At 45.5% G+C, this 13,617-nt stretch overlaps 1 protein-coding gene across 1 annotated transcript; it reads right to left on the bottom strand.

The window, feature by feature from the left end:
* Positions 1-1,079: 1,079 nt before the first annotated feature.
* mafba (MAF bZIP transcription factor Ba) lies at positions 1,080-3,357 on the bottom strand. The gene has a single exon (XM_079172382.1). It carries the CDS (start codon positions 2,866-2,868, stop codon positions 1,654-1,656), a length of 1,215 nt encoding a protein of 404 aa, XP_079028508.1. The 5' UTR covers positions 2,869-3,357; the 3' UTR covers positions 1,080-1,653.
* Between the last annotated feature and the right edge of the window lie 10,260 nt (positions 3,358-13,617).

Here is a 13,617-nt window from a genome sequence, read left to right as displayed (position 1 = left end):
TTCATTTTGAGAATTTGCACAACCTGAGTCCCCTTTTTTTACTGACCGGCAGAAAAAAAATGAAGGAAAACATAGAACATAACTGCTCGCGCTGTCTAAATATTGACTCTCCATGAACCCCCTGACACGTGAGTTTTCTGAAGACGGTTCAAAATAGGATTCATTAATATTAGTGATTCTTTGTTATCGAAGCGAGAGGCTTTGTTTGGGTTTTTATGTGGTTCCTGAAAGGGTTAATAGAAAGGCAGAGCAGCACTTTATATAAATTAGTGGCGCAAAAGCCACGTTGAGCATAAACCCGCATCGTGTGCGCTGAACAGTATGCAGAAAAACCCCTCGCCTTTAATGCGCCTCCTCTGCAATCTGGCTCCAATAACATCGCGGCCACATGTTTGTCTCCTCAGCCTCTCTGAACACGTGTCCACATATCACTCAGCACGTTTACACATACAGTCCCGAGTCATTTCACAATATAGCATCATAGTATGTCTTCCTGAAGGGAGGTGTGCGCAAACTTCAAAATGAAAACTTTGCAACAACAAAAAAAAAATCATCATCATCCAAAAGTGCACTTGACACACAAAGTTATGTTGTATTTAAATGCAACAGAGAAAACAAAAACCAAATGCACTCCTCACTCAATCATGATAAAAAATCAACAAGAAATAAAAAAAGACAACACAAAGAAAGAAAGAAGTTCAAACCAGCCTCCTCAATCTTGTGCAGTTTTTCGCGGTTGCATAATATTTACAAGCCAAAAAAAGAAAAACACACCGTGTGTGACACTGCACCGGCAGTCCTGCTGTTCTGTCCCCGCTGTATTTCTCTACCCCCCCCCCCCCCCCCCACCCCACCATCCCAAAAACTATGGAGAAGCGCAGATCAACAACATGCTCTTAATATACACGAGAAGATGAAAGTACAAAATAGAAATTATTACCGTACATGTCCAGCATGCAGGATTAATATTTAATGCAGATTTTTTGTTTCAATATATATTCGAATATAACCAAGCAGGCAATAAATCAATGAGATGTTGCATAAAATGTCTCCCCCCCCCCCCCCTCCCCCTCCTCGTGACATGTTAGTACACAGAAGTTAAAATTTGCATAAAGTGGAGTCTTGGAGATTTTCTCAGATTTGTACGCGCCCACTTGTCGCATGTGGGTCGCGTGCCCCGGCCTGCTCGTTGTGTCATAACAATGTCATCATCTTGGAGAGCAAAAACAAATAAAAAAATTACAAGACAACGGCCTCGGCGCCATCCCCAAAACACTACGTACAGGTCATCTCAAAGCTGTAGCCTCAAAATGGAGAAAAAAAAACAAAGTTCATCAGCCGATCCTCTTCCTCCTCTTTGATGAGGAAGAAGGAGGAAAACAAGTCTCTTCACTACAAGCAACTAATCTACAAAGATGCTGCGACTGATCTACGTTGCTCTTTGTATCTCAGTTGACACGTGGATGGAGAGGTGATTATATATGAGAATACTATCTGATGGATTATTCTTCTAATATGAATATAATTGTTATTATTAGTATAATCATAAACAGTATGGGAGCTGTGGATTATTATCATTTTGTTCAGTCATTTGTGGAGAAAGGACAGGTGGGGGTGGGGTGGGGGGGGGGGGGGTTGTTTGCGAGGACTGACTCACATGAAGAACTCTGGAGATGAGGGGTTGTCACTGGTGGAGCCGGCCTCGCGGAACCCGTTGTTGGGCCCCGACCCCGTCAGTTTCTCACACTTGAGTTTGTAGGCGTCCCTCTCGCGCGCCAGCCGGCTGATCTCCGCCTTCAGGTGCTCCACCTGGTCGACCAGCTCCGTCTTCTCGTTCTCCAGCACGTGCTTCTGCTGCACCCGCTTGTACCGGCAGGACTGCGCGTAGCCGCGGTTCTTCAGGGTCCGGCGCTTCTGCTTGAGGCGGATGACCTCGTCCTTGGTGAAGCCCCGCAGGTGTCTGTTGAGCTCCCGCACCGACATGGACACCAGCTGGTCGTCGGAGAAGCGGTCCTCCACGTTGAGTCCGCCCCCGGACCCGTGGTGCCCCGCCGACTGGCTCAGGTGGCCGTGGTGGTGGTGATGGCGGTGGTGATGCAGCGACTGGTGGGAGTCCGGGGACATCGGGGACGGGCTGTCGGGGTCCTGGCTGTGGTGGTGGTGGTGCTGGCTGTGCGGGTGGCTGTGTCCGCCCGGGTGCCCGGACAGCTCGTCCCCGTGGTGCGGGATGCCCCCCGCGTACGGGTGATGGTGCTGTTGACCGTGGCCGTGGTGGCTGTGGTGGTGGTGCGGGGCCCCCCTGTAGCCCTCGAAGGCGCCTTGCTGCTGCAGCTGCTGCTGGACGTGCGGAGGCGGAGGGTGGCCGTGAGCCGTGGCTCCGATCAGGGCCTCCACCGCGTCCTCCGGGGTCAGGCTCAGCGTCTGCGGGTCTATCTGCTGGTGGTACCCGCCGTTCGGCATCCAGTACAGCTCCTCCAGGTGGCTCTTCTGCTCCGTGGGGCTGAAGCTGGGCGAGGAGGGCACCGAGCTGCAGGGCGTGCTGATCGGGGTGGACGACACGGAGCCCTGCGCCTGGAGACGGTTACACTGGCGCACCCCGTTGCGCTCCAGCCCGGCCAGGCCTTCCTTCTTCACGTCGAACTTCATCAGGTCAAAATCGTTGACGTATTCCAGAGCCAGAGGGCTGCTGGGTAGCTCCGGGCCAATGCTCATCTCCGCGCTCATGCTGCCGCTGCGGCTCTTCTGCAGATGCGCGGAGGTGCCCGCGAGCGTTGCGAAAACCGACTGGTGACTCTCTCCTCTCCTCTCTTGTTTCATGCAATAGTTCTTTGGGCTCCTCCACCGCTGTGCGCAGACTTGCTGTAGCATGAAACACCGTGAGATCGGTGGAGGAAAAAAAGAGAAAATGAAAAAAAAAAAAAAGTAGTGGAGGAAAACTTTCGCTCTAAAGCTCTGCACACGGGTTTTGCGTCATGTAGCCTACTTCTGCTGGGATAATCTGGCAGAGAGACCAGGCCGGAGGTAGAAAGCAAAAAGACTCAGTGCAAAAGTAAAAAAAAAAAACCTCAGTCCCTTCAGTAGAAGTGTGTATTCACACACACACGCGCGCACACAAAACAACAAGATAAATAATAATTAAAGCAATACCACGTCTGTTCGCTGAAACGGGCACCAGTCCTCGTCGCGACTTCTTCGGGTTATAAGTCCGTTTTTTTCTCCAGGAGAATAACAGAAAGCGAATAAAGCGGAGTAAAATAGGGCGTCTGAATTCTTTTTTTCCGCTGAGAAGCTGCTTTTCCAGCTCTGCACCGCAGAGATTCAAAAAGGCTCGCCTCTCTCTCGCGCTCTCTCTCCACTCCGTGGTATCCAGCAGACTGCGCTCGGAGCCAGCCGGCGCTTTATGCTTATAGCGCGCCGTGACGTCGCGCTGGAAGGGCTGGATCCTGAACGCGCGGCTCTCCAATGGGAGCGGTGGACGCTGCGCTGGAAGAGAGGAGGAGGAGGGAGGGAGGGGAGAGGAGGGGCACACGGCACGGTCCTGACAGCTACAGACAGTCAGCTGACCCGACTTCCCTAAAAGCAGAAGGTGGGAGGAAAGTGGAGAGAGAGAGAAATGCTTCCACTCCACGGACACGACTCCGCTGTAGCACGCGCCGCTCACTACATTCTGTAAGCTCAACGGAGTGCTTCTATGGCACCAGGCTCCCTGAGAAAACCTACTAATTTAACAAAATGTATAATATTATTACCTCAGTTTATATAAAATATATGAAAAACATTCAGCTGTTTCCAAATGCATCTCAAATTACAGCATTGTCCAAAAGAAACAAATACAGTGCACGTGCATTCCTAATGTTGCAACAATACCATTTGCCTTTTAAAACACATGATTTATTTGACTTATTAAATGACTTTTGTTTTTGCACCTGCTTTATGTTGCAGAGCTTGTTTAAGTTCGCTTCAAATTTCACAAAGCAACCAATCACACGCACGCGAGGCTGCATTCTGCAGCAGATAAAAAGGTCGAGCTGATGTTTTGTAGGTCGCCAATTTCTCTCACACATTGAAACGTTGAATCGTGACCTTTTTCTACTCAACAAGGAACACGTGACTTTATCCTGTTACTCCGCTCTCTTCTAGGTTTTCATTTCCTGCTGTTGTCATGTTTCTACATAATAAACATGAAACACCTGCATGGTGGAGGATGCAATCATAAACACACTTGTCCTGCAGTCAGATGTGGAGCTCTGTGATGGATATACATGGCGACCTCTCTGCACTGAACTTCACATGTGTTGCATCATTTCGGCTGTGTAGTGCTGTAACCCTGTGTTTTAATCATTGTGGGTTAAGTGCGTGTTTTCTGATGATATCAAGTTGACTTTGTTACACATCGGGCTGCTCTCGGCTCGGACGGCCTGTTGGATTCAGACAGAAAACCGGCTCAAGGCTGCCCCTGCGTGGACAACACGCGCACCGATGGAGCTGCTCACATACATTACCTTTTATATTTTGTATTTGTATTATCTCCTCTGCGCGTATTGCCCGTTTTAAAGGTCACATCCTGCAATTATGACGGACAACAATTAATCCGTCGATCGAGTCTCATAGACACAGAGTCACGTGTCCAGTCACCTCGCTGTCTAACAGGTGGGAGGGAAAAAACCTCAGGATCAGATCCTCCAGGATGTCTCAGTGATTTCATTTGTATTTTAATTGCAAGAAGTAAGAAAAATGTAAAAGTGAGCAAATGTCCTGCAGAAAAAAAGAGGAAGAAACTGCGTGTAAATGAGTCAATCTGAAGGATCGATGGGATTATCATTTGGTTTCCTCCTCGTATCCAAGGTTGAGTACAGCCGCGACCGGAGCGTATTGATCAGGCTGCTGCGCGTGAGAGGAGGCTGCCAAAGATGACGATCCGATAATGAAGGGCTCGTTTGTTTGGCTTCCGTTCTTAATCAGCTCGAGCTGCGCGCCAGTGATGAACTGTAAATCCACTCATAAATCATAACTCATAATATCCCCACATGCTTTAGTTAAGATTGTTTTTTATTTTAACACATTTCAAGTTACAGTTTGGGGAATATATTAAATATTGATATTCCAGTTTAGATGAAAAGTCTGACCTTATACACAGCTATGAAAATAAAAATAAAATAAAGCTACAAATTTATTAAATCAAATGATTACAGAGTATTTACACATTTCAAAGAGATTTTTTTAAAAGAATATCATGAGAAACGTCAAAGGAACGAATATCACTTACCTATTTGTCATCGTTTATTAATATTAATGTTAGTATCATAATGATGATTCTCGTTATTTTAAGATTATTATTATTATTATTATACGATTCTAAACGCAAACAGAGAATTTGGAACAAAATGAAATAATAATAATTGACTTTTTTTGATAATTAAAGTGCACTTTAAAGCGACTCTGGATATATTTGTTCCTCGTGTGATTATTTTTTAAAGCTTTTATCGAGTCATCGTTATTTATCCTGAACCTTTTTTGTAAATCTAAAGCCTATTTAGACATCTGGATACATCAGCTCACACTGATGCACTCGAATACAAACTAAAGTCTTTTATTTCCTCGTGCAGGTAGCGTTCATCCTCTTTTTTATTCCCCTTTAACTGCAGGCGAGCTTCTCAATTCTCTGCTCCAACTTCAAAAGCGCCCTGAGCGAGTCGTGCCGAGCCGTGCCGTGCCGCGCCGAGCTGCTCTAAAACACCTCTTCCCAGCGAGGCCGACCCGCCGGCAGCCCCCATTAGGTCGTAACGCTCTCTAATATAGCCCGAGTCCACCGTCTAATAGATCCAGGCAGGCCTGCCGGCGGCTCTCCCCCTCCGGTAATAACGGGCTGTAATGGAGAGGCGAGATGTAAAAAAAAAAAAAAAAGCGTCCATGTCAGCAGCATATCGGTGGTTAATGATCTATTAAGTGATCCGCGTGCTTATGGACAGCGGGGAGAGAGAGCAAATAAAAAGTGTCGATGCTTGCTTATTCGCCCCTCTAATGAGAGTCCCATCCTACGGATTCTAAAGGAATGAATAACAAGAAATAAAAATCACTTTTTTTAAAAATGATACGTTTAACAGTTGGCGCGTGCAGGCTGCGGCGGCTGCAGTTGCTTTCCCAACAGCTCAACATCTCACACCTGCAACAGGGCCCCGCTGCTTCCACGCAGGAGGCCCGTAAGAGAGCCACGATTCTCCTCCACAAATACGGATCTGTATTCTGCTGCAGGACCTGCACGTGCTGTCCGGAGGCCCGGGAGGGGGGGGGGGGGGGCGATTGGATCTGCATGAGCTCCAGCCTAGTCTGCATGGGAGGATGCATCGAGAATAAGGAATCCTTTTTTATTATTATTGTGACTCTGTGAGGTTTTATTCGCTCGGTACTCGCGTGCGTAATGGTGAACTCTAACCCCCCCCCCCCTTCCTGGCCAAATGTTGCAGAACTAAAAGCGGAAGGTAGAGCCGGGATGGAAGGCCCCCGTGTCAGGCAGGGTGAGGAGATGGAGATGGAGAGAGACGGTGCTATTTCGGAGGTGCCGCTTTTGATGAGCTTTTTTTTGACGCACGGAGGGAGCGATGACAGAGAGAGACGCGCAGAGCTCGTGCATGCGGCGATGTCCACAAGTTTTACCCGCAACCGCTTTCGTGACGCAGCAACTGCTGATTTCAAACTGAATCATAAGTGAGGTTTCACGTGATGAACTAAAAACAATGCTGCATCTCTCTCTCTGTGTTCAGCTGATTTATGTTGTATATTATCTGATGAATGAAACATCACAATTGTTAATTTGCCATCATTTAAATTGCCCTTGCGCAGATTCACGTTCAATTATGTACCGAAATTCTACAGCTACAACTTATTAAACATGCTTTAACTGTACCTGTCTCTCCACCACGAAGCACACGTGTGTGTGTTTCCATTAATGAACTTGTTTTAATGACGAAAAGAAAATGCCAAAGAGACGATTTTCTAAAATTCTATTATTCTTTATTTGAATCGTTTGCCTCTCTGATCTAATCTCTTCCGTTTTACAGCTCCTCTGGTGTTCTTGTTCTCTCCAGACTGATCGATTAACTCTGTGACAACATGTATTATTAAGACGTGTTGTCTGTGTAAACAGGCCGCGGAAGAGAGATCACTTCCCCATCAGGGATCATTAACAGACGAGTCTTTCAGGGGAAAAACAAAACAACAAGAGGTGAGATGAGTGCCAAAATCTGGCTTTAATATGAAAAAGTATCGATTTAACAGTGAAAATCAACTGTTTATCTTTAAAAAAGAAGAAGAAAAAATCAGTCCGCCTCGTGCATAGGCCTACTTTCTGACAGTCGTAATTCTTCACCGGTGTTATCACAGCAGTCCCTCTCATTTACCCGCTGAGCAGAGTTTGCAAGGGAATTACAGCTTATTTCTTGTGACAGGGCGCCTCTGGTGGCGCGTTTACTCACTGCTAACAGTTTGATGTGCACCATCGGTGACACGCAGTCTCTTTTTCTGCCTCTAACCTCATGCAGACAGCTCCCACTTCTCTTTTTTTTAAAGAAATGACAGATCGGCAGAGATGATATAAGAACATGATGTTGAGGCCAAGGCTTAATTGTAGGCCTTTTCTGAGATTAGATGTCTCTGATTGACATGCTGTAAATATAACAGCAAATAAATGTCAGTGAGCACTGTACTGGCTTAATCCCAGAAGAAGAAAAAAAAAAAAAGAACAATAAATCTGCCTTTTGCTGCGGTCATTTCATTAATGTAAATTGCAATGCTATGTACAATACTTTGGCTCCCTTCCAGTGGCTGAGGCTCATGCAGGTCTTATCATAAACCGGGGCTGTGCAGCCAGAATGTAGGCGACGCCACAGGAACCAAATATCAGAGTGCAGGCATAACGTAATTAAAGCCCATATTCTCTGGTCATAACCACAATTTACATCTGTATTTTCGAAAGCCAATAACTGGCTACTGTACCTCTGAAGAAACATGCAAGTAAGTAAATTCTCATGATGTATTGAATACGTCATTATGATATTTTCCACTCTCGAGGAGCACCTGCTTCGAGTAAAAAAGTAATTGACATACGCCCTCATGTTGCCCCATGACATATTCTTTTTCTTTACTGTGTTATTTTGCTTTGTACAGTCAGTGGGCTCTCTGAAACGCCCGTCTGGCATTAACATGTCAGTGTGGAGGAGCATCCTTTGTTGTTTGTGGCATTCTCTAATTGTCTTCATATGGAGTTGAAAGACCAAATCTCTGGTTTGTATTAAACTTTCAGATCATATATATTCTGGAAAATACACATCATTCATATCAGAGTAAAGAGAAGGCTTTAATAGGCCTCAGTGTAACATCTGAGAAGGCTTTATTTTATTTTCCTGTCAAGTGTGTAATGTATGTTTATGATAAGACACCAGAGAGCACTGCTTGCTGACCTGAGGTCAGATTCATGCCAGTGTGGAGCATGTGGGCATGATTGATCTGGAGGTGGGGGGGTGCTGTAAAGGGCATTTTGACGGATAAGACTTGGACTTTCTTCTTCAGTGGTTGTCTGGTGGAGTTACCGAGCTAGCTAACTAGCCAGCTGTCTGTTAGTTATCTAGCTTTTCCACCTCCAGAGCGAGAGCGAGTGAGGCGGAGGGACCGTAAACCTGCTGTTCGACTCATTTTCTGTAGCGTAGCATTAAATCATGGTGGAGTTACCAAGCTAGCTTTTGCTTAAGCTAACCCGCTACAACAGTCACAATTGAAATGGTTCACATCCTGCTACCTCAGTTTGAATGGGAATGTCCCTTCAACTCCAATTTATTTGGTTTTAAGATAGATTTATAGTTAAAAAATGTGAACCTATACTTTAATGTTCACATCATGACAAAGTGCAAAAAGGTTGTGTGAGAAGAGACAGAGAATGTGCGTTTGAAGACCAAACACCTCTTCTTTAAGTGTCTTTAAAAAACAAATGTGTTTATACACTTCAACTGATTAATCGTGTCAGTGTGAGGCTGCGTTTCTGAAAAAAAAAGTCAGCCGGTAAGTAAAACAACCTGAGTTGTATTTTAGTTCATATAGAAGTTAACGGTCGCAACACTTAAAAATGGCCGCCGCTCTGACCATCCTGCTACGTTGATTTGAATGGGAATGTCCCTTTCACTCCTTTATTTCTATGGTTTGCTCCTCACCCCTGCTGTCACCCATCCTCCTGTTGTCTCTCCTTGTGTTTCTTCCTCCCGTTCTGGATGATCGGGAGGCTTCAAACCCAACACCGCCTGCCTCGTCGCAATCTCTCGACCCGTCGTCATTCACCGTGGACTTAAAGGACGCCGCTTTCATCAAACATCTCTACTCTCCGCTGTCCCCCCTTTTTTCCACTCCTCCGCTCTCCTCCTCTGTCCACCCTCTCCTCGCCCGGTGACCTCCTTTGCCTCTTGGCTCTCTCTCACCCCTCTCTTCTCTGGCCCTGGCCCCTGCCCACCCCTGGGTCATTTATCATGGGCCAGGAGGGGAGCCCCTGGGCCTGCAGGCCCCTGTCAGCCTTCTGCAATCGCCTCTTTGTGGCTCCCAGCAAACAAGTGTCGGATCAGCAAAAGTCTATTAAAGCCTGGTGGGCCTTTCTCAGCCAATTGGGTTCGGGTCACTGAGCTGCTCTCTGTGCTGCTCCGAGAGCTCTTTGTGTCGCCGCCGTTCGCTGACACAGATCCCCACAAGATTAATGATTTTTAGCAGCCATTTGGGTCTCATTCGCAGGGTCCTTCTCTCTTTCTTTCTCTTGGCTCCTTTTTCCTCTTTTATCCACTCATTCTGTCCTCTGTTTTTTCTCTCTCCTGTAACCTATTTATTCTACTACTCTCTACCTCCACCTCGCTTTATTCGCTCCTCTTCTCCTCCCTTTTTTCGCTGTTACCCCAGTCAGTGTTGAAGTGTGAATGCCACAATTCTTTTGGAGTATTTATATAAAAACTACCTCTGTATTACAGAAGGATATACATTTCAGTTGCTCCTGCCTGATAAATCCAGAGGATGTTTAAGAAACTCGAGCATCCACATTATACAATCCTGGCAGGCTTTCCCCGCAGCGTGCCTCAAGAGGATCGGAGTAATTTGAAATCTTCGAGCCACTTCCACAACTTCCATGTTGCCATGTTCTCAGCGTTTGTTTCCAGTAATTACTGCAGGTTAAGTGCACGTCCCGGAGCCGCAGTGGAGGCAGCTCTATCCCTCACCTGGGACATGACTCAGCACAGTTCAGGTCATCCGGCCATTTCCCTGACCACTGGACCACACCCCGACCTACTCTAAACCCACAGGGCAGACGCTGTTTATGAAGGGACTCGTGTTCACTTACATCACGTAATGTAATGGTTGTTTTACTTACCGGCTGAGTTTTCTCTTTTTTTTTTCAGGAATGCACCCCCCACCCGGACATGTTTACCTTTTTAAAACTGTGAAAGAGGAGCTGTTTGGTCTTCAAATGTACATTCTCTGTTTCTTGCACAACCGTTAACACTAACTTTATGATGTGAACATTAAAGGATAGGTTCAGGTTTGTCTCAAAACTGTAGAAAAAGGAGTAGAAAGGCCATTGCATGCAGATCGATGTAGCAGGAAGGTCAGAGCGGCCATTTTTATGTGTAGCGTTGCCATTTAGAGCGTTGCAGAGTGCTAATTTCTTTATAAACTAAACCGACCAAAACACTTCATGTCTGTTCTACTCCGGCTCTATTTCTGTGCTTTAAACACTTCTGGTTGGTCGCTGTAAGTGCTTCTCCTCTCCACAGTGGCCATGAAGACAACCACTCCTAAAAACAATTTCAATTGAAGTGATAGATGACAAAAATCTACAGATCTCATTCAGTGCAAAGAAGCACTTGAAAAGATCAGGTGAAGATAATATGAGGCTTCAAACTAAAACAAGTGTAAATCTCCAAGGATCCACTCATTTTAATTTGTTTTACTCTGTGGCAGAAACGCTGTTTCGCTGTAAAACACCCACTTGCTTTGATTAATTAACGCCTCATTTAACATTAAGCTGAACTAATATATTGTTACTACAAATAGAGGGCTGTGTATTTCTTTCCCTTCACTCGAATTGGAAGTACGTTAGAGAGGAATATCTTTCCAGCCGGTATGGACAGGCGGAATGATTTACGGCGGCATGTGAGTAATGTTTTGAGACAGACTTGAAAGAATGTGAACAAGAGAGACATTTGCTTCCTTTTAACAAAATGAAAATCTGGACTTTTAGAGATTAGTCCAGACCAGTGTTTCCCAAACATTGTTTCTGGAGACCCACCTTTTAAATAATGACAAACCATCGCGACCTAATTCACAACAGCCCTCATCTATAAATCACGAGAAGAGCTCATTTGTGGCCATTTTTTCAATACATATCTGCATGTTAAACAAGACCAAATAAATGCAGTTAGGTGGAGTTAACAGACTGACTCTTTCTTTTAATTTCCTTTAACGACTAAAGCATCCCCTGCTTTATGGTCTGTTTGACTCTAAATGGACCATCATTTACTAAATGAACATCATGCTGTATTGAAGAAGACTTGAAACTAGAGATTGAGACCATAAACTCATGTTTACAATGTTTACTGAGGTAATAAATCAAGAGAGAAGTAGAGTCATTTTCTCATAGACTTCTATACAACCAGAGGAGTCGCCCCCTGGTGGACACTAGAGAGAATGCAGCTTTAAGACACTTCACTCGGCAAAACCAGAGGTTGCCACCTGGAATAAATGTGTCTACAGCGTAGTTTGGTCAGAAGTTGGCGCTGTAGGCTACACATCCAACAGTAAACAGAGTAGAAGAAGAAGTAGAGGTTGGGAACAGAAACAAAACAAGTCAGCAAGTCAGGGACACGAATTGTCCAAAAGTCACTTGGAACAACTTTTTCTTTTCAGGGCAACATTACGACACAAACAAGTTTTTAGCAACAAAACCTTAGAAACATAATGGTCGGGCTCAAAATAACTACGTACAGTTTGATTTAGGCAACAAAAGGAACGTTATCAGGGTGGGTCTCCAGGTTGAAAGTCCTGTGTGTGTTGGACCCATCCACCTCCCCTTCTGCACCATAAGCGGTCTTTTTTTTTAGCTACTAAATACTGTGTCACGTGTTCTGACTGTTGCTTAGTCATGTGGATGCATTTCATTTGTGTCTGCACCACTAAAAAAGGATCCGAAATGTTTTTCCATCTGCATTTTATTTTGCTCCTGAGCGAAACCCCCCCCCCCCCCCCCTATGTACACGAAAACCATCGACTGCATTTCGTGACTATTTCACCTGCTTTGACACTGACCTCACAAAATTATCACAACACAAACATCCAGGCTCCCTCATGTGGCTCAAAAGTGTACTGCAGATATAAACATTAAATAATTCTTATCATAATAATCATTCGTTTGGTGACCCAAGTAGAATAAGATCAAATCAACCTTTGACCTGTGTTAAAACGTAAATATGAACTTTGTATGTTTCAGATGTGTCTTTTCGTTGCTGCTTCGTGCTCACAGGTCGTTTCTGGTGTATTCTGTGGTGAAGCGTGTGTGGCAGCAGTGAAAGAAACTGTTATGTGTGAAAATATGATATTCTTCCTGTGTGTTGTGTTAGTGAAGCTGTCAGCGAGGCTGCCGGTCGGTCAGCGTCTCTGCTTTCACCTAAACCCCCCCCCCCCCCCATGTGTTTACAGCCTGTCTGTTTTAGGACTGAATGGATGAACCCGGCCTGCTGCCGTGTCCATCCACCTGCCCTGCTTCCTGTCTGATTAATCTTCTCTCTGTGTGTGTGTGTGTGTGTGTGTGTGTGCTCCTGTGTTTGTGTGTAAATGGTTATAGATGGGGCAACACCACCACACTGGCAGTCTGAATCATTACTCACAAAGATAGGGAGAGACCCAGGGCCGTGGAACCCCGAACATCCTCCTCGTTCCTGCACACACACACACACACACACACACACACACACACACACACACACACACACACACACACACACACACACACACATATATCCCCAGGTTATTCATTTCTAAGCAGAGTGCCTGGCATTTCACCACATCCACCCCCCCCTTTATTAAGAGACTGCGGCTCCGGGTTCCCTCTTGGAGAAGAGGGGGAGTGAGGGATGGTTTCCGATTGGGTCTTATACTCTTTGTTTTGCACCCTTCCTCTTTGTCCGTTCTCTCGTCATTTCTCTTAATCTTCCATTTCCATCTCTCTCTCTCTCTCTCACTCTCTCTGTCTCTCTTTTTCTCTCTTTTGTTTTTTTTTTCCAGGGGAAACTCTCCGTCTGACAGAAACTCGTTTAAGAAAAACACTCGATGAAAGGATGAAACACACGCCTCTGCTCGCTCACAGCGTGTGTTTATTAGTGCGCTTTAAGTCTGATTATGTTGCAGCTACAAGCGTCTCAAGATGCAGAAACACTGACGGACGTGATAGAAGTCACACTGATGATGACATTTAGGAAGCTATCGTGGAAAACTCAATGAATGATACTTTGGTCAGGCTGTATTGGTGGACTCTCAAATAAGCATGATTAATAATAATAATAATGATAATAATAATAAGCATAGCAGGCCGGTTCACTC

Source organism: Pholis gunnellus (assembly GCF_910591455.1).
Source record: "Pholis gunnellus genome assembly, chromosome: 2".
Lineage (NCBI taxonomy): Eukaryota > Metazoa > Chordata > Actinopteri > Perciformes > Pholidae > Pholis > Pholis gunnellus.
The sequence above is the reverse complement of the archived record's forward strand: the minus strand, read 5'-3'. Positions and strand labels throughout refer to the sequence as shown.